The 20,836-nt window shown below is 38.9% G+C and overlaps 1 protein-coding gene across 3 annotated transcripts in view; it reads left to right on the top strand.

Annotated features, from left to right (window-relative positions):
* The first annotated feature begins 1,781 nt into the window (after positions 1 to 1,781).
* SUSD4 (sushi domain containing 4) overlaps positions 1,782 to 20,836 on the top strand; it is a 100,569-nt gene continuing 81,514 nt past the window's right edge. The window contains exons 1-2 of one of the 3 annotated variants that reach the window (XM_088146278.1): positions 1,782 to 2,524; positions 3,152 to 3,346. In XM_088146278.1, the coding sequence (XP_088002404.1) occupies positions 3,187 to 3,346 (160 nt within the window). In that variant the 5' untranslated portion in view covers positions 1,782 to 2,524; positions 3,152 to 3,186. Of the gene's footprint in view, positions 2,525 to 3,151; positions 3,347 to 3,531; positions 3,660 to 20,836 lie in introns of those variants that run through there. The other 2 variants (XM_088146271.1, XM_088146282.1) reach the window with 2 other exon arrangements.

Raw genomic sequence — 20,836 nt, forward strand, 5'->3', positions numbered from 1 at the left:
ATACATATATATATACATATATACATATATACATATATAAATATATATTAAAAAAAACAGCAATTGCCAACCAGCAGAGAACATAGCAGCCTGGCAGCCAGGATGAAATGGCTGCCCAGGACTATGACCAGACACTGGAGGGGGTGTGCCAGGCTACTAGAATGGAAGGAAGAACTGGAGACCGTCAATTCTGAAGGGCTTAAGACAACTTGGCACTTGCCTGTACTGGTAATGGGCCAAGCAGAATTTGCCCTAAAGAAAAAGCTACTCACTCTGGGTTTTTCTCTACTGCAGCCTTAAGCTGTTAACTCCTGTGTGTTATTGGAATGAAGGCAGTTTAAGAAATCCCTTTCTAAATCTCAACCTCTCCCTCCAGTTTGTCCATGATGATTTGCTGATATTCTGTGTAAGCAATGTTTACCATGGCCTTACTAGTGAATCCCCATTCTTTACTCCTCCTGGGCCAGTTAAAAAAATGATACATTTTTAAATTGCACTCACACTGTGAGTATGCACTCACACTGGAACTTACATTCACACTGGGGGCCAACTGGTCGTGCTCCAAGTATTTACACACTTCAGCTGGTTGAGAATGCTATATCCATGCTATATTGTTTAGAAAGAGGCCTATCCATCTTTCTAATTTCTGTGTATGTTATTTATGATTTTCAGAAGTTCATTAAATTTTTGGTAATCACATTGGCTTCATCTGCTGTATTCCATTTTTTTTTTTGTTCATTATATGTTTGTTTATTGAACAGGCTGCTCCAGTCAACCATTCCTGAATGGTGTACCACTCTCCAAATCCATAATTTGGGATTAAAACAGATGGATACATAGTACATTTCTGAAACTAAAACCATGCATTGTCAATAATTATATAAAAGTCAGGAATCAATATTCAAAGCACAATAAAACTAATTGGGTTTTTTTCACTGTGCTCTAGGTATCTTTTAGGAACTCCTATCCAACTCCCTAGCAAATCATGTATTCTGTCCACATAGCTGGAATGCTATTACCATTGCATGGATAATCATTATAGTACTCATTAAAACCACACATTTTAATTGTAAACCTCAACTTGTAAAGAAAACAAAATTAACAAACTTATCACAGAAAGCAAGCATTTCAAAATGAATAGTGTATATGTATGATTAATATGCAATAAACATTATAAGCTACTCAAAAGACAAACGGTTGTCTGCCAGCATAGTTTTAGAAGCCAAAATACATTTGAGTCTAATTTCCGTAAATACTACCAGTCATAAATTAACCTCAAATCATGGGGACAGAAGCTTTTCAGCCACCTGATCAGAGTCTTCTAGGCCGTAACCTTTAATTCACCTCCTCAGCTACTCTTTTTAGAAGATGGAAAGGGAGTAAAACTGAAAGGGTCAAGAGCTGGGATTTATGTATTTAATTAGCTTCCACCTTTTCTTCTTTAGTTTGGGGAATTAGGAATCAAGGAGATTTGTTTACAAAACTAATCAAGTTTGCCCCCCCCAAGAGTGCAGTTCTCATTATGATGTCATTTTGTCTTAATTGAGGCTTTTTTGATGTTTAACCGAATACTGTATTTACATAAAAACATGTACTGAACATGTACTGAACTTCCAACCCTGTGCATCAGCCTACTTACTACCTTGGGGAAAGGTGGAAACAGCGCTCCTAGCGGCCTTTTCGGGAAGACTGAAGATGGAGGTTAGTTTCAACTCGCTTACAATTTAATCAAGTTTTTAAAAACCACCGTATTCAATTTTTCTCTTTCACGCGCGTAGCGGTTTTGGAAAATGGCCGTCACTTCCTTGTCAAGTTGGGTTCATTTATCCTATTGCGATCATCCAGGCAAGCGTGATTTTTACTCAGAGGAGGACATCTGGATCCTGCTGCGCATTCCAAAATGAGCGATACAATCCTTTACGAGCTCAGCTCCAGAGCACGAAGGGGAGACGAAGAGACTCCTTCCGTAATTCGGACTACCATATCTGGGTTGCGTTATCCGGACGACCGCTAAAGTGCAGCAAAGAGCACTATTTCCTAGCATCTAATGGCTGGATTTTTACAGCCCAGATATTGTAGGTCTGTCACAAATGTCTATGCTTTGGGGTCAGGGAGATTTTTTACGCTGCTGCTCCTGCCATCGCCGTCGCACATTTATCACCGGGAAACGCGGCGCGGCTGCTGCGCTCTGGCGGCCAGACTGGCGGAGAGACCCGGGCCTCCCGGGAGCAGCGTGGAAAGCAGCTCGCGCACAAGCAGGTGCACGGTCCGCGTTCTCATTGGCAGCAGCTGCTGCAGCCGGCGCCGGAGCCGGAGCCTCGCGGGCGTTTGGCTCTTTTCCCCTCCCACCCCTGCAGCCAGGTAGGATGAGCGCGAGCAGTGGCGCGCGCCGCGAGTGTTTCTCAGTCCTCCTCCGCTAGCGGCCGAGGACAGTGCGGCGGAGGCGGCAGGAGCAGCAGCCAAGAGTCGCGGCGTGCCCCGCTGGGAAAACGAAGGAGGCTCCATGCAGGCGGGCAGCCCTCAGGTAAGGACTCTGTACAGCTGACAGGGGTGGGGAGGTCAGGCGAAAAAGAATCCAGGGGCTTGTCGCGAAGGGAGGGTTGTGGGAGAAGGTGCGACGTGAGGGGAAACAACTTTATAGTGTCCCTCCCCCACCCCATTTTTTGCGACCGAAAGCGAATATTTCTTCAGGAGGAGGTACTCAGACATGCTCTTTTGCAAATGACCAAGCTTATCTTCTGAGCAACTGGAGGTGCGGGGGCGGGGTTGGGGTTCAGTGGAGAAAAACTGTGTCGTGTTGTCGTCTAGCAGAGCGCTAGCCAGGGACGTGGACAGGACGGCGTGCCCATTAGCGCAGGGCTTTTCTGCGCTGGGAAAGGATTGCGTTTGCCGAGGTGGATCCGTCACACATCCGGAGACCCGAAAAGCGGGGGAAGAATTGTTTAGAACAATTTTTTGTACCGCAGCGCTCCCATCCTGCCAACAGGGAGCGCAGAAGGGATGAAGGGTAACTGCGCTGGGTGGCGGCTTCAGCTTCCTTTGCGTGCAAGAAGCCAGGAAAGTGTTGCCCCTGTCTAGGTCGGACGAGCGGGAGTGTGCGGAGGAAAATGCCCCCCCCCCCGCTAAAGCAGATTGCCTGCTCTGTTTGCAGACCATTTCAATCCGGATGCCCTTTGCGGATGAAAGATGTATCATGGAATGAACCCGAACAGCGGGGATCCGTTCCTAGAGCAGCCGCCGCCGCCGCCGCCGCCGCCGCTCTTTCAGCGTTCCCAGTCTAAACTCTCCCTGGTGGTCTTGTGGTTCCAGTTGGCGCTGTGCTTTGGCCCTGCACAGATCACAGGCGGTGAGTGAGTGGCTGGTTCGTGTGACAAGCGGTAGCAAAGAACGCCCAGCTGTGGGGAGGGAGGAGGGGTGAGAGAGCTCAGGCTGCTTCTGACAGGCAGGTCCTCCTTCACGCCGGAGGAGGCAGCCTCTGGCTATTGATCTCATATGCACAAAATGCTGAAATGGGAAAACATCCTCCCACAGCCTTGCCTGCCTTGCTGCTTCTCAAGTCAGTGGATTGTGAAAAGAGAAAGGCTGAAGGTAAAACAGTGTTTTCCTCCTATTCCAAACCATTAGAGGAACAACCTCTTAAATGACTACTTCTTGCCAAGGTAAGTTAAAAGGGGTCCTCCTAAAATTTTTTTTTAAAGTCCTGCAGGAGAAGATACTTCATGTAGAAAGGTGCAAAAGTATTCTTACCCCTCAAATATATTAAAAATATGGCTAGGAAAATGCATCTTCATTTTCTTCTGTTATGCTTCTACGCTGGAAAGTAAGAAACAATGCAATTATTCTGTTTCTACTTTACAAAAGAAAAAAAAAAAAGATCTACCTGTCGTACCAGGAATAATTCTTTTCTCCTTGCTCTCCTAAGTGCATATTAAAAAGCTTCCTATACACGCTGCAGAAAAGTTATCTTCCAATCCACATTAATAAATCCTCCAGTGATTGGGGGGCTTTCACCCACAGGGTTAAGACTATGTTTGGGATACATTAATGCATAAAGGGTCCCTAAAAATTGGCTTGCTTTTAAAAAAAGACTTTAATATTGTGGTATGCTATCCATCTCCAAAGGAACAGGCTACATAAAGGCACCCATTTATGTAGAGAGAAGTTAGGAATTAGTGGTTGTTACCAGCAGTCTCTTGTATTTGGGCAGACAGAGGTAAGTAGCAACTGTACCTCTTGGGCTTCCTTTGCATGTTAGGTGACCTGGAAGTGGAGTGATCCCACTTTATAACATGAAAAAGAGACTCTACACCACTGCCCTCATTTTGTTTAATCGCACTATCCTGGGTTCCGAGTATTTCTAAAGAGAAAATACTCACCTGGGAATGTTTTAGTCTTTTAAAATGGTCTTGGCTAGTGTCCCAGCTGTAAGGATAACCTTGCCTCAGCTATCCATACTCTAGAGATAGCCTATATACTACTGCAATGCAGTCTACATGGGGCCACAATGAAGACAATTAGGAAATTTCAGCTGTTACAGAGTACATCTGTCCAAGTGTTTGCAATACAGTCACTTTCAAGGACCACTTTTACTTGTGCCGACCTTCCTGCTTATTAAGCTCAATAACTGAGGCTGTTCTTACTTGTCCATCTTTGAGGGCTGCCTAGCTGACCAGAAGAGGGTACTCTCCTCAATGATCCCATGGTTTCAGAACGGGTTTCCGTGGACACTTCGCATGCCCAGTCACTGCAGGCCCTAACTATTCTACCTGTTCTTTCTGGTCTTTCCCTAAGAGGATCTTATTAAGCTGTTCTGGTATTAACTGTAGTAAATTACTACAGTTTAATATTTTAAAATATTAAAATGATTTTTAATATTTGGGCTAAATTGATCAATGTCGGCTTATAATTCCTATTTTATTTTTTCCATTCTAGTGTTTTTCCCGGATGTGCAGGGTCCACTTTTTTTTCCCAGATCAACCTAATGTTGATCCATTGGTTGGGACAGGAATTGACCGATTGGCTTGTCACCTGAGCCTGACGTTCGGGGGCTGAGAGGGAGTGACTGGCCCAAAGTCACCCAGCTGGCATTCATGCCTAAGGCAGGACTAGAACTCACAGTCTCCTGGTTTCTAGCCTGGAGCCTCAACCACTAGACCAAACTGGCTCTCCTACATACTTTTAATTTTATGGTTTAATTGTTGACAGCTACTTTTGGAGGACTTCTGTCTACAATATTTTTTGAGGATAAATACTAGAAACTTTAAAATATGTTTGAGTTAAGATACTTGGATAACTATCTACTCTTTGTTGTATTTTAGCTTTTAGATATTATTTGCAGGCTCCTTTTGTTTTGGAGCGCCTGGAAATACTTTAAACTGTTTCTCTGAATGTTAGCTGTTTCCTGTGTTCTTTTTGTGAGCTACTCAGAGGGGGAAAAGTATGTGAACACAGCTCTTCCTGTATTCATTTTTAAAACTAAAGTAAAATGAATTCCTTAATTTGAAATAGATTGTGAGGGGGAAAAAACCCTGTAGTTTTACTGCAATAAAATGCTTTGAACAATCCTAACATAAATCATTTCCTAATTGGATCATGTTGAACTTCTCTTACTTAGTGAGAAAAACCCTGTTACTTGAAGGAGTTGTGTAGATTTCTCATGTGATGTGGGTTAACACAGATGTCTTTTTTTCAAATTAGAATCAAGTAGTCTGCCTTTTGTTTAACAGCAACCTGAAGATTTGGTAGTCAAAATGATGAGCCCATTGTTCATTTATAAATTTTATTTCAGTTAGAGCTTTTGTATGTTTCTTGATAAAATCACAAGGAAATGAATCCTGAGCTTAAAGTCGAATTAAATGGGTTTAAGCTCTGTAAAGTCTGCTGAGTTATGATCCAAACTATCCTCAGAAGCTGTTTGGTTATTTCAGCAGCGGATCCAATGAAATAAACATGAAAAAACTGTAAGCATGTCAACCTATAGATAAATGAAGTTAGGATGTATTAGCAAATCCCAGTACTGTGAGCTTAGTTACCATATAGTTTGGTTTTCTTTGGACCAACCAGTTGTACGTAAATGCAGAGGGTGCCATAGAAAGATGGAGCATGTATTTAGAGCATCTCTTGCATTGAAAGCATAGGTATAGCTGCCAGACTACAGTTTTAATTAGTTGAGGTATTAGTGTTAAATGTCGTTTCCTGGAATTGAATTCTCTTGAAATGCTCTAGTAGCATTTAAATTATGTATGTAATTATTTTGAAAACTGGAAAAGTTCAAAGATGAGTGCTTCAAGAAATATTTATTACTATCTTTTTAAAGGTAATGTTTGAGTGCAGTGTGATATTATAAATTAGTTTAAATGATATTGGGGGACTAGCATTTTACTATGTTAATGTACTGTAGTACAAACTTTTCGATAGTTTTAGCTGTTGTAAATCACTGACTTTGTATTAAATGTCATAGGTAAATCATCTTTGACCTTCAGGCTGAATTAAAACATGTCCTACTGTTAAAAACTGTCACTTAATGATTACATTTCTAATAGAGGTATGAAAAACATTCTGAGATTTGTTTTAAGCTTGAAAAAATCCTTACCAGACTGTTTCAGTATTGTCTATTCCAGAAGTGTTCCTAGCTCAAAATTGATATTTTGAGTTTGAAAGAGAGCTGTTTTTCTGTGCTGTGGAAGCTGTGCTTCCAAAAGGCACATTGGAATATGCATGATAAGCCATAAAGAATTCTCTCAAACTTAAAAAAGATAGTTGGGAGCATAAAATAGGGTCTTTTGAGCTTGAAATGCTTCAAATTTGACGTTTTTTTCATAGCACTAATTTCTAAGACTAAAGAGAGGTACTGTGTAGAATTATATTGTTTGTTTACATTGTTAAACAAACTTGCTTTAACTAAAAGGGAACATGTTTGCAGCAAAGCAATAGTTTCTAGTATCCTTTATTTTTGTAAGCATAGTCAAAATGCTAGTTATATGCATTATCTATTATTTGCTGCCTCTTCAGATTCTTTTTTATCATCAGATATTAAAAAAATCAAATAAAGGAAACTACAAAACAGAAGATTGATAAAGTTCAGAATTTTGTCAGTTGCATAACCATAAAAATATTTTTCTGAGAAGGCTACTGGATCTTTGACTGCTGCTCAGCATGTCAAAATGTGGATGTGATTCTTAATGTGGAGTAAGATCATTTAAAACAGTAGCAACTTGGAGTGGACTGGTGATCAACTATGTTTGGAAGTAATGGTGCTGAGGATTGGGTTAACTGTTTTGCATTGCATAGTTTTTCCAATGATAATTGGCTCTGTCTTTGCTTTTTATACTATAAGTAAAATATAGAAATGTGCTACTTTCCCCCATCATTATGTAAATAGCAGCTGGACTTCCACTGTAAAAACAACAAAAAGGTAAAAAGTTAACTTACCTTCACTGGTTTTGTAGTCATGGTTGGGATCAGAGGTCCTTGTTTTTATGTTTGTTACATTTATGATAATCTGAACATGCATCATCATAATTTTTATCTAGTACTTTATCTAGTTCTTGGGGCTTAATGACTTTGGAAAGTCAATGCTTAAGTTTGTTGTAGTGCAGCAGTTATCAAACATTCTGGGCTCAGAACTCCCTTGCATTCTTAAAAATGATTGAGAACCCCAAAGAGCTTTGGTTTATCTGGGTTACATCTATCGATATTTACTGTATTAGAAATCAAAACTGAGAAATTTTAAAATATTTATTTGACTTTGTGGACCCCCTGAAACGGACTTGGGGACCCCCAGGCTCCTCAGACCACACTTTGAGGACTGCTGTCCTAGTGAAATAAATAGATACTGAAAGTACATAACTTGGAATAGATCTAGGAGAAACAGAATGGATAATAATAATAATAATAATAATAATAATAATAATAATAATATGATGATGATGATGATGATGATGATGATGATATAAAGTATAGGTAATGCAACTTGAACATTAAGAACAAAGAATTTATCAAAACTGTTTCAGTTCAGTGTTTTATATTTTTATTTGCTTTGCCATAGTCTATTATGAAAAAAGAAAATAAGAAAAAAGTCCATACAAAGCACACTTTAAAACCATTTGCAACAGTCATTTAACAGCAGGAACTAATTATAAAATGTTTTCTTCCTCCAAAGAGCAAATAAAAATGCCCAATAGAGCAAGAATAATCTGCATAAGGTATTATAGGTACAGAAAATAAAGTTAGGCTTATTGTTTTGAAAATAAGTAAAGCACTGTGTTAAAAAATGACGTATGCCTTTACTCTGAAATGTTCAAAAGAATTAAAAGTAGGCACATTATTCCATGTAGTAACAGAGTGCCTTACTGCTTTAGTTTGTAGTTCTGCAATGATTTATTTGAGTATTTGTATAAATATAAAGTAAAAACACTTTTATACCTGATTGGAAGGCTATATTGATGCATGGTTCTGTTCTTGAGATCAATAAAACATATATAAACCCTTTTTCCTTTTCTTGTCCCTTACTTTATAATGAAGAATTCCTCTTCCATGCTTTAATTTAGATTTTAAAAGACCAGTTTCTGAAGAGTGGCTAAAAAAAACCATCACCAGAAGTGAATTTGAATAAAAAGCACATATAAACTCATACCAAATTGTTTTCTGTATAGATGCATCTATACTAACACATATGTATGTCTGTATTCACAATAGTGGAACTTCTGTTGAATGTTGTTTGGGTTAAATTAAACAATTCAGCTCCATATAGAATCCATTAGTTGTGTCTTGAGTCTTACTTCCTTCTTCCCAACCTTTCATTTTTTCCCATTGCCATTTCTTCTTATGCTTGTGCATTTGCCTTCTCTCTCATTTGCTTGTTCAGGTTCTAATCCCACTCCTGCTTCTTTTGGCTCTTGGTTATCCATTTGCCTCTGTCAATACTTCTTTCTCCCATTCCTTCCCATGGTCATCCATGTTGCTTCCTCCTCTCCTGCATTTGAATCAGAAGGTACAGTTAATTGTTTGCAGGATCATACATGCACTTTCATTCCTTTGTTATTTTTCCTCTGTTTTTTAGGTGCCTGCACAAATATGTAATCCATTGGGATGGAGTGGGGGTATGACTTTAAAAGTGTGCATGTGTTCAGGATTCATCCAGTCATGCAGACATTTCCTTACTGGTTTTCTATGTCCCAATTGCTTGTAAAGCTGTCAGTACATTGAGATAGAGTTCAGTGTTTGAAGGAGTAAGATCTTATAATTGGGAATGAAATCTTATTAGTCTGTCTTTCATCTCCCTGGAAAAAAGTGGAAACTGGCTGAGATATTAGGCATATATTTCTTATCCCAGTTTTTAAAACAGATCTTTTGTCACTATTCATCTTGTGGATAGTACAGTCCTATGCATACTGTACCTGGGATTTCTTTGAATATAATGGTGCCTGTGTAAGTGTGTGTGTGAATACACACACACACACACACACAAAGTCACACATGCTTATTCTAACATTTTTCAGGAATTGTGCTGTCATCCAGGCTGGAAGAATATTATATAATACAAAAAAGTCCTAAATGAGGACCAATATTGTATAGTGATTAAGGTGCTGGATTAGGAGTGGGGAGACCCAGGTTCTAGTTCTCCCTTAGGCACAGAAGCCAGCTGGGTGACCTTGGGTTAGTCATCCCATCTCAGCCCTAACCAGAGTCAGGCTTTGTGATAAGCTGGCTGAAAAACAAAATTCCTCATTGCTTAATGGATTGCTAAACTTTACTGTAAGAACTAGGCAAGTACAGTGTAAGAGCAAGCAGACCTGCAACTAAAGATAAACACTAGAAGAACAACCATGAAAATTACTGAATGTTTTATCAATGGAATTTTGTCACTATTTATAATGATAATGTCTGAATTCTTTCTCTGCTATATGCAGGGAAAAGTAATTTCTCATAAATATTCCAGATATTTGATAGGATGTAAAATGATTATGGAAAATATAGGATGGAAACAAGTTTCTCTAATGTACTATTTTGCATCAGAGCAATTTCAATCATCAGATTAAGCCATAGTTTGCTCTGACTTAATGCTGCATTGTTACTATGTTAAAGAAGCTGTAATTGCCTGGGTCTTTCGTAAATGCTAACCCCATAAACTATGATTTATCAACAAAACCAAACATGTATGTCCACAGGTAGTGATTTTCCATGATAAATAAAACATTTTTGCAATTGTGTGTACATACAGCATGCTCAGAATGTTCTGGAATGATTTCAGAGCTATCAATACTTCAAAATGTTGAAAAACATATTTTCAACATGTAAGTAAGTTCTGTATAGGCACTAGTTTTCCTTTTTTACACACACCTCTCTGTAAGGCTATGCATGTGGAAAATATTCACTTCTTCATCACTTCCTTTGTACCAGTTCTTAGTTTTAGTGCTCATACAGCAGTAAATGTGCTACACAATATTCCTGGCTGTTGTGAACAATGTGCTTCACATTCACTTATCCAGTAACCTACTTTTTTTAGAGACATAGCAGTGTGACAGTCTTTGAAAGAGTAGCTTAATGTTGGGATTTCTACAGGGAAACAGTATTTGAGAAGTGTTAGAGACTGTTATTACTATGGATTATCGGATGTATTTTAGAATTGTCACAGTGTGGTGATGTTCCTGGCTGCAAGTTTGATAAAGAAGTGCAATAGACTGTAAAGGGATCCCTGTTGTACATTTTGTACAAACTGTACTGTACATAAATTGTGTCTCAAAGTCACAACTAATGATTTTCTCTGGCATTTATTTTTCAAATAAAATCTCATTATGAAATGAGACACTTATTTTTTTACTCTGGCCACATCTATGCAGCTGGTTTGTATGCTCCCCTCCTGTTCTGGAGTCAGCAGGAAATTATTTCACCCTAAACCTTGTTGCCCCAAAGGGTACCCTTCCTTTGCCCTCTGAATGGGTCCATGCTATACTGCTGTCCATATAGCTTTAATTTTAAGGGATGTGGTTGATGGTTCTCTCAGCTGAAATTCCAACCATGCCCCACATCATTCAGCATGTGAAAAATCTCCAGTTGCCATACGCAATGCTCTGGTCATTCCATGCACTGTACCTTTTTTCTTTTCCATTGTGCTGCCTACTGATTTAACTGTTTGTTGCTGTTATTCCTTGAAACTATGGGTCAACCAGCTGAATGTTTGGCTTATCTCTTGGCTGACATCTAGTGGTCCTCCAGATTTGTGCAGGCAAGATGCAGCCAGTAGATAAGGGCTGCTGGAGAGCTAGAGTTTGAGAAAAGGGTTTAGCTGTGGGGATTGGTGGAGGAGCTGTAAATTATCCTAACAACATAACATGAGGAGAGGAAGCAAGGAGCCAGGGCTTCCTGGGAAGGGAATTCCCTGCCAGGCAGGCTACAGAAGTACAAGAACTGAATTTTTAAAATTATTTTCAATTACAATTCAGTTACAGGCATAGACTGGTCAGTTTCTAGGCTTTCCACTTTCTAGGTTGACCAGTCCATTTTTTGAAAAATGGCTGCAGAAGCAAGAGATCCTGTTTCCCTTGCAGCCAAAAGAGACTGAGGGGTGGGGACCAGACTGAAGAAAGTGGTCCCACAGGAAACTGGCAGAACTACTTGGAGCCACCAGAGTGCATCATTTCCAGCTACTTCCTTTATGTGTATCAATACACCCTATGTTACCTGCGCTGCACAGGTGGAAAATTAGGGAAAACATCATATCCAGACTGTAGCGTCGTAAGCTATCCTTGGGTTAGCTCAGCTTCAGAAAGACACTGAGATACAGAGCTTCTGGAGGAAGAAATAGCAGACTGCAGACAGCTCCATGAAAATCAGAGCCAACAACTGCAGCAAAGAACAAAGAACTGGTGAGTAGACTGGCTCTTTGAACCTCTCTGGACAAAGAGAGGATGAGAGATTGCCCACAAGTACTCCAGACAGTTATTCCTTGTGAGGAGACTGCAAGACAGCAGTCTCTGGTGAGTTTTGAACACTGGGAGATGAGGGAATAGCCATCTTGCTCAAACCATAGTCACTGCCTTCAAAAGGACACTAAGTTTGCATACTTCCTTTTCTAATCATATTTGGAAATTGCTTATTAACTACTTTTCAGCTATTAGAAACCTTTGGATCAACAAGTCTGAAAATACTGGGTGAGTCTGCCTTCAACCCTTAATAAATGAAAAATGTAACTACAAGCTTAAGAACTTTAAAAAAGTAGCAAAAAGCTAATTAAGGCTTTGATTTTAGAAAGTTATAAATGGATAAAGAGTCCAGATAAGTTTGAAATAATAATTTTGGAATTAATTATAAAGAATCCTTCCCATGGAAAAGTTGATTCATTTTGAATTTTTTCTATGACATAAAAGAGATAAACAGTTTTAAAAAGTTGAACACTAGAGGGAACGAATGATTTTAATTAAAGGAGAAGAATACATAAACCTGATTAACAGCTACAGAATGATGCAAAATATTATAACACTGGAAATAGTGAAGGATATTTTTGAAAAATGGAATCAGAAGTTAATATCAACAATGTCAATAGCGATGTTTGCTTCTATGGATAGACTGTCCAAAAGATGTTTTGAAAGAAACGGCAGAAGAGGAACAAGTTTTATCTGACAAGACACAGACTGAGTTGGCACTGCAACTCAGGGTACAAGACAGGCTACAAGAATGATATGGAAAAAGATGTTTCATTGGGCATACAAAAGAAATAAATTAATTCTTTAAAAAACAAAAAGGAATTACAGATGATACACCAAGAGAGCAACCTGGATAATTCTTTTATATTGGATTTACAAAAAAGGTTTGTTAAAGCTTGGATGAATCTTGGGAGAAAGGGTAAAAAAGAAATGAAATCAAGTTCTATGTCATTACTTGAATGGACTAAAGATTAAGATTGTTAGAAGTAAAAGGAAGGAATATAAAGTTGATTTATTTGATCAAGGTTAAAATAGATATGTTATTATTTCTAGCAACCCATAATGGACTTTTGCTGATACCAGGACTGAAATGACAATGCTTTATAGATTTGTTTATAGATAAGAGAGAGGACATGGGATGAAGAGATCATTGGTTGTAAATTAAAAGGAGGTGAAAACGTATCAAAATTGTTTATATTTGTAATGAAGGTTGGAAGTCACTTCTTTATATATTTCTTTTCTTTTTCTTTACTATTTTCTTTCCTTCTTTTCTCTACATTTTTTCTTTTCCTTTGCACTTCTTTCTACTCTTCTTTCTTTTAGTTTGTATTAGTTTTTATTACTGCAATTATAATCTTTATAAAATTATTTTTTAAAAAACACTGAGATACAGATTTAAACTTGTGATGAAGGTTGGAAGTCACTTCTTTACAATTTCTTTTCTTTTTCTTTACTATATTCTCCTTTCTTTCTTTCTTTCTTTCTTTCTTTCTTTCTTTCTTTCTTTCTTTCTTTTCTCTACATTTTTTCTTTTTCTTTGTGTAGAGAAATCTGTGGCGCTTTTTAATTATTATGCTAATGTTAGCATATTTTTATGTCTTTCGCTGTCACAGTGATCATACTTTCTAGCTGATACAAGAATGTTTAACTTTGAATGAATGTCATTCATACTTTAGTTCTGTGAATCTTGCCAAGAGGAAATTATTTACCATGCTAAGAGCCATTTACCCAATCTGTCTATAAATTATTCACAGATACACCAATGTTTATGATAAAGAGTACATTTCATTAAAGAAGTGTAATGGCAGTGCATGACTAAGTTACATATAAATTTAGATTTTGCTACAAAAACATATAGCTGTTAAGATACTGGATTTTCATATTTAGATTTAAGATTCCTTAATTTTGCTCAAATTAAGGAATCCTAATTCTAAATATAAAAATTAAGAATCTTAACAGCTGTATGGTTTTGTAAATATAAAAATTAAGAGTGTTATGAAACTTGCTAATAATCATGCATTCCATGCATTGGCTCCGAGTATGTCTTTGAGCTTACTTCAAGCACCTTTAAAGCCACACATGATTTAAAACCCAACTAATTGTTGGATTACCTGTTTCTGTATCTAGGTCTTTTTTTTAATGTCATGCTATCTGATATGTTACTGAAAAAGTCCCCTTTTCAGTGATGACATTGTGTTATATGAATGCCCTCCCTAATTCTTATGTTTGGCTGAATTGAGTTGTCTTTTTTTAAAAAGAAGGAATACAAGTGTGACTGTTCAGACTAGACTATGAGAAGTAATTAAAACTTAAGAGATGAATTATTAGCACAGCCTTAGTCTAAACTATTTTCATAAGATTTCACAACTTTCATGTCCTACTTGTTTTCTGAAGCATCATCTGAGAGTCAGTCTGCAGCTCTTTGCTTTTTACTGTCCTGCTCAAATAAATGGCTCATGCTTTACAAGGAAATTCCCTCAGTACATTCCTACAAGTTCTGGGAAAGGAGAAAAAATTTTAAGATCCTCACCAAATTTTAAAAAATCCTTCTTGTTCTTAGATATGTCATGTTTGTACTGTAGACATTATAATGGGCTGAGTGGGAAAAATGTTAAATTTATATTAAAATTAATCACAAATGAGTTCATGTTCATGATTATGGCACATGAATGTTCAGAAAGTGGATGGATGTGTGCTTATTTAAAAGATACATAGTAGGTCTGTTCTGAGTTTGCACCTCTGAATCATATGAGGAGTGAATGAAAAGTATTGCCTCCAATGTTGTAAGTCACCAACAGATGGTGGTACTGATGTGCTAGAAGCTATGATGTGGTTTTTAGCATCTGTTTAGTTGACATGAGAAAAGGTTGATTTGCTGTTGTTCATGAAATGGAAGCCTGCAGTGAGTACTTGTCTGTGTGCTTTAATGAATATTCTATGAGTGAATTTTGAGTGCCAAAGGAAGTCCCTCCAATTCAAATTTACCACTGAATGTAGATTGTTTACGGTGATAACTGTACTGACATGAGAATTGTATGTTGCTGGGCCAAAAAATGTAAAGAACTTATTTGTGTGATCAAGAACAAAGTGGACAATCTGTGACAGCAATCAATGAGTTTCAAATGGAAAAGGTTGGGGTTTAATTAGCAGATCACGCAAAGGGAAATTGCTGTCAAGCTTAGTGCTTCACAGGAGTGTATGGGTCACATTACTGAGGTTCTTCAATATCAGATTTGTGCAAGATGAGGTCCTCACAGGCTGATGGCAGAGATGAAAGCTTCAGGAGTTGAAATTTGCCTGTAATTGTTGTCACACTATGAGAATGAAGGTGAGGAAATTCTTCATAGCATTGTGACAGTGATGAAACATGGGCTCATCATTATGACCCAGAAAAGAAATATCAGTCCATGGAATATCATCACCTGTGAAAAAAACTGCAAAACTCCAACTTTGGCAGGAAAACTTATGGTTACAGCTTTTTGGGATGCAGAAGGTGTTACATGGTTTTCCTTGGATCTGGCGCCACTATCAGCTCAGAATGCTACACTGGAAGACTCAAAATTTTGAAACAATTATTAGGCAGAGTTCAGAAGCATAAGAAGGAAGTTCTGCTGCAACATGACAACACTAGGCCTCCTACCTCATTAGACACCCAAGAGATAATTGCAAAGTTGGATCTCACTATCTTACCTTATCCACCATACAGTCCAGACTTGGCACCATGCAACTTCTACCTTTCCCCAGAAGTGAAGAATTACATTCATAGATATCTGATTGACTCAAATGAAGAGATAGAAAGGAATGCCAGGACTTGGTTGATGAGACAAAGCGTATAGTTCTTTCATGATGGCTTTAAGAAGTTTGTCTGTTGTTGGCAGAAGTGTGTAGCAAATGGTGCTGATTATGTGGAGAAGTATAGATAACAAAAGAGCTTTTCATTCAACCTTTCTAATAAGCAAATAAAATAAAAGGCATGGGGTAAGGTAAGAGAAAAAGAAATACAGCTAAATCTGTTTTATCAACACTCTTCACTATAGCTTTCCATACCTTCTGTTCTTGCTTCAACCACATCCATTTATGTCTTTATATATTTCCTGTTATTCTTTATAGTTTTCTTCTTTTTTGAGGATGTTATAATTACATACAACCATAACTTCCTTGGTATTCCTTTTCCTTTCAATCTGAAGAAAAAGAAACTGTGAGCGTTAATGGGACCAACTAAATATGGTGACTGATCCTGGGAATGCATGGTAATTTATTTGCAACAAACTTTATGCTCTATTGGCAAACAAGGGGTTAAAGTTGTTACAAACAACAACAAAGTAAGCTATGGTTTGCCTACTCAGGTGGGTTTTACAGAGCAGTTTGTTTGAAATAATACTGTGATTGATGATTTTGTATATGTTACCAAAGGAGATTTAGAGCAACTACATTTGCCCTTTGTATCATTCAGAAAAGAGATTCTGTGAACCACATTACAAGTGCTGTTACTCATTTTCAGAGTCGGTTGGATCAACTGATGAAGTTGTTTAAAGGCTTTGGAGAGATTATTGAATATTCTCACAAGGTTACAGAGGATGTCCATTGTACCTGTTGCCCAGAATCTGTGATTTCTACCTTATGCTAAACATTGAAGCGGTGGTTGCTGAATTTGATAAAATGTTGGAGAATCTTACCATAAACGTTCATGAAGATACCAGTTGGAATTCAATATGGTTGATTCCCCCCCCAAAAAAATTTATTTGCTAATTTGCTTATTTTTTAGAACATTTATATAAAGCTTCTTAGTCTCTGTCCTGAAGTGAAAATGGATGATTGAACTCTAAGAGATCATCACAAGAAATACTGGGATCAAATATGTACTATATCTATAAGTTTGTATGTACTGATTCAGGGTATATGTTGGAGACTTGGTGTATGGTATATGTTGCTAACAACCTGGCTGGTGGAAAACTTAGTTAACATATAAGGATGTTCACAATGTTATTCTTTGGAGTAGTTCTGAATCTTTCATCTTGACACAAAAGGTGCCAGATGAAAGAGAAGTAAGGTGTCTGAGAAAGGTTCCATCTCAGCTGGAAAGCAGTGAGTTGGTACTGCTTTCTACTTCTAATGTAGAAGTTTTACAGCTGAGAATGCTGAGTCTCCTTCATTGCAGGATGCTGGGATCAGTGAGAGCAGCTCAGTGGGAAAAGGTGGATGTTCTGAAATGAATTTAATCCAGAGGATGACAAGTAGAAATGGCTGACTTGTTAGAAGACCCTCTAGATTTTGTAATATGCTCATGTGGTGAGTCTGATTTGTCTTTGGGATTGCAGTATTTTCTAATGTTAGAAGACTTGGTTTGTAGTTCTTTGTTTCTATCTAAGAAAGGGAGGGGTGTAGTGTAATTTTTATTTTATTTTATTTTAAGATTTATATGGTCGCCCATCTTAAGTAACTCTGGGTGGCTCACAACAATAAAACCAATAACTATAAAACAATAATAAAACAGTAAAACAATAAAACAAAAACCCCGTGTCAGCCTTCCCCAGGTAGACCAGACAGGAAACACGACCAGATGAGCTAATTCTATGAGCTTATTTATTATAAGTCTATATTAACAGAATCTTGCAAGTCTGAAAGTACAATTCTCCCACTATCTCCTTTACCCCCATGAAATTAAGGAAGGTCTCTTCTGAGCTTCTTGTTCTACCCACTATGCAGCTGTGGGCTATGCTCCCTCTTATCAGACCATTCCCTAGGCAGCATCTCTTCAGTCTCCCAAGGTCTTTCCCACATATCGTTATACCCTGCACCTTGATCGTCCCCTTGGGAAGCCCTGCAACAAGTTCCAGTTGCCCTCCTTCCATACTTTCTATCTATACAATCCTATTCCAGTACCTTGGTAAAAAGCTAGGTCTTAATGGCCTTCCAAAAGGCTAAAAGGATGGGGGCCTGCCAAATCGCCAAGGGGAGGGTGTTCCATGAGGTAGGGACAGTCATAAAAAAGGCAAGCTTCCGAGGTCCCACTAGGTGACAGATTTTAGGGAAGGGACCTGGAGCGTGCCTGCCTTATTTGATCTAGTGGGACAGGCAGATATTCTTAGGGAGAGGCAGTCCCACAAATAACCAGGTCCTGTGCCATGTAGGACTTTAAAAGTGATAACCGGTACCTTGAATTGCACTCAGAAGGAAGCTGGGAGCCAGTGCAGCTCATGCAATAAAGGTGTAATGTGGGCGAGCCTATGAGCACCCAATACTGTGCATGCCACTGCATTCTGGACCAGTTGTAACTTCCGAGTGGTCTTCAAGGGCAGCCCCATGTAAAGTGCATTGCAATAATCCAACTGAGAAGTGACTAAGGCATGAGTGACCATGAGAAAGGCCTCCTGGGCCAGGAAAGGGCGCAATTGGCACACAAGACAGATCTATGTAAAGGTGCCCCTAGCCACAGCTGCCACCTGCTCATTAAGCAGGAGCCGTGAATCCAGGAAGACCCCCAAATTGTGAACCAACTTGGTTTGGGGGAGTGCAACCCTGTCCAAAGTTAAAGATGACAAGTCACCAGACCCCAGGAGGGGGAGCAAAAACCCAAAGCCAGGGTTGCTAGGGTTCAGCTGAAGTTGGTTCATCCCCATCCAGACCTTTACAGCTTCCAGGCACTTGGACAGCACCGCAACAGCATTACCTGCCTGGCCAGGGGTAGAGACGTATAACTGGATATCATCAGCATACTGATGATACCATACCCCGAGCCATTGGATGACCTTACCCAGCAGTTTCATGTAGACGTTAAAGAGGAGAGGGGAGAGACCCAGAGAAGTCATGAACCCCGCAAAGGGACGATTGCAGCACCCCAGCCCACCCCCCCATCTCTCACACAAGGGGAGCAAGAAGGACCTAGCCACACCCAGCCCCCACTCCAACTACCAAATCATATAAAACTCCTAGTCTTATGTAGTGTCCTAAATCTGGATGCCAGCAACTTCAGTCCCAAGTCCTCCTGGACAGGCAAGGGAATTCACCAAAATGGCTGCTTTACCATATGGTCATTTGAACAACAGCCACAAGACACAATGCAGCTCCCACACAGATCCGCTGCCTTGCTCTTGTTCCCGCTGCCACAAACTGCCTGGCCACTTGGACCCTCAACTTCACCAGGGGCTCCAACAGCTAGGATCCTGTAGCCACCACCACTTCCTTGTCCTATCCTGGCCCAGTCTGTCTTTGTAGTCTCTATGGTGGCAGACCTAAGAAGGAGGGCAGGGGCTAAGTCCTCTGGAGTCAGTTGAAGCAAAAACAACTCATCTGCAGCACCGCTGAGCTCCGCTGCCTGCCGCCTGCTCACTGGGGAGCCTCTGCAATGGAAAGGCACAGTTCCACTTGGCTACCGCCCAAGGAAACGTCAATAGGGCTCCACCAGACACCTCCAGCTGGCTGTCTCTGCTACAGTTACTGTTGTCACTGCTGCTGTTGCTGATGCCACTGCTGCTCTTCCCAAATAACTTTATTAGATTTTAAAATAAGAACAATAAAAATGAGTAAGAACTAATATTAAAGATAAAGAATGAGAAAGGAAAAAAAGAATGAAAAAAGAGAACAAGGTCAAAAGTGCAAAAAGAAAAGTAAAGAAAGAAAAAGTACAAAAAAGGATGACTTCCAACTTTCTTCACAACAGATGTATCAATTTACACTAAAATCTTACTCTAAGTTTACATTTCATTTTTCTATTGTCCACTATTTCTAATAATCAAATCCATACATCATAATTTCATTTTTTTTCTGTTTCACACAAAAAGTCCAAAAATGGCTTCCAATTAGCATTAAATTTACTCAGTATCTTTTCTCTAATCAAAGCTGTCAATTTCGCCAACTTCATCAACTTCACCATCCATTCTTCCATTGTAGGTAATGTCAGGTCTTTCCACCTTTGTGCATATAGAAGCCTCACTGCTGTTATCATATATAGAAATAAAGGTCCATGAGTTTTGTCCAGCTGTTTGCCTTCAACTCCAAAAGAAAAGTCTCTGGTTTTGATTGTATATTAATCTTTAAAATCTTCTGAATTAAAATATGTATTTGATTCCGAATTTTTTTAGCTTTTTTACAAGTCCACCAAACATGATAAAAAGTCCCCTCTTGTTCCCATTTCCAACATACTCTAAATTTGAAGTACCTTTATACATTTTAGATAATTTTTCTGGTGACAAATACCAATGATACATCATTTTATAAAAATTCTCTTTTAAGATTGTAACACTCTGTAAATTTCAGTCCTTTCATCCACATATTCTCCACATAATATATCCAAATTTTTTAGCCCATTTTATCATGCATTCTTTGACTTGTTCATATTCTGTTTCTAATTTCAATAAAAGTTGAAATTCTACTTCATTCAGTAGAATTCAGTAGAACAGGCATCCACTGCTGCCCTTCCTGTTCCTCCCGCTGGCCCAAGTAATTGATACCAATGTTGCTGGCCATCCACCAAACTGGTCAGGATCACCAAACACTTCCACGCAGCATCTACAACATCCTCAAAGTGTTCAACAAAATGAGCCTACCAAGCAAGGATCCATCTCGGCACCATGATGGAAAACAAAGAAGAAGGACAAGTTCCAGGAGACAGCGCAGCAGAGAGAAATAGGAAAGACTTAGGAGATGAGAGGAGAAAGAGTCAAAAGGGAGAACTGTGACAGTGCCGTGTATAAAACTGTTAAGTAATGAAGGCCGCCATGTTACAACTTACTCTGGAATCTTGCTTAAGAACCCTTGAAGAAAGAATGCAACAAATATCATCCAAGATGTCTATAACACTATATTTGTTTAAGGTAAAATATGTGCCTGAGTGCTGCCTATTAAAGTTCTCCATAAGGTGAGAAAAGACACCTGCATATCTTACTAGTGCACTGATTTTTGAAGATTTTTTG

The sequence above is a fragment of the Python bivittatus genome, unplaced genomic scaffold (genome assembly GCF_059951505.1).
Source record: "Python bivittatus isolate LINGU-HERP-01145 unplaced genomic scaffold, Pbiv_v1 ctg000020_np1212, whole genome shotgun sequence".
In the NCBI taxonomy this organism is placed as follows: domain Eukaryota; kingdom Metazoa; phylum Chordata; class Lepidosauria; order Squamata; family Pythonidae; genus Python; species Python bivittatus.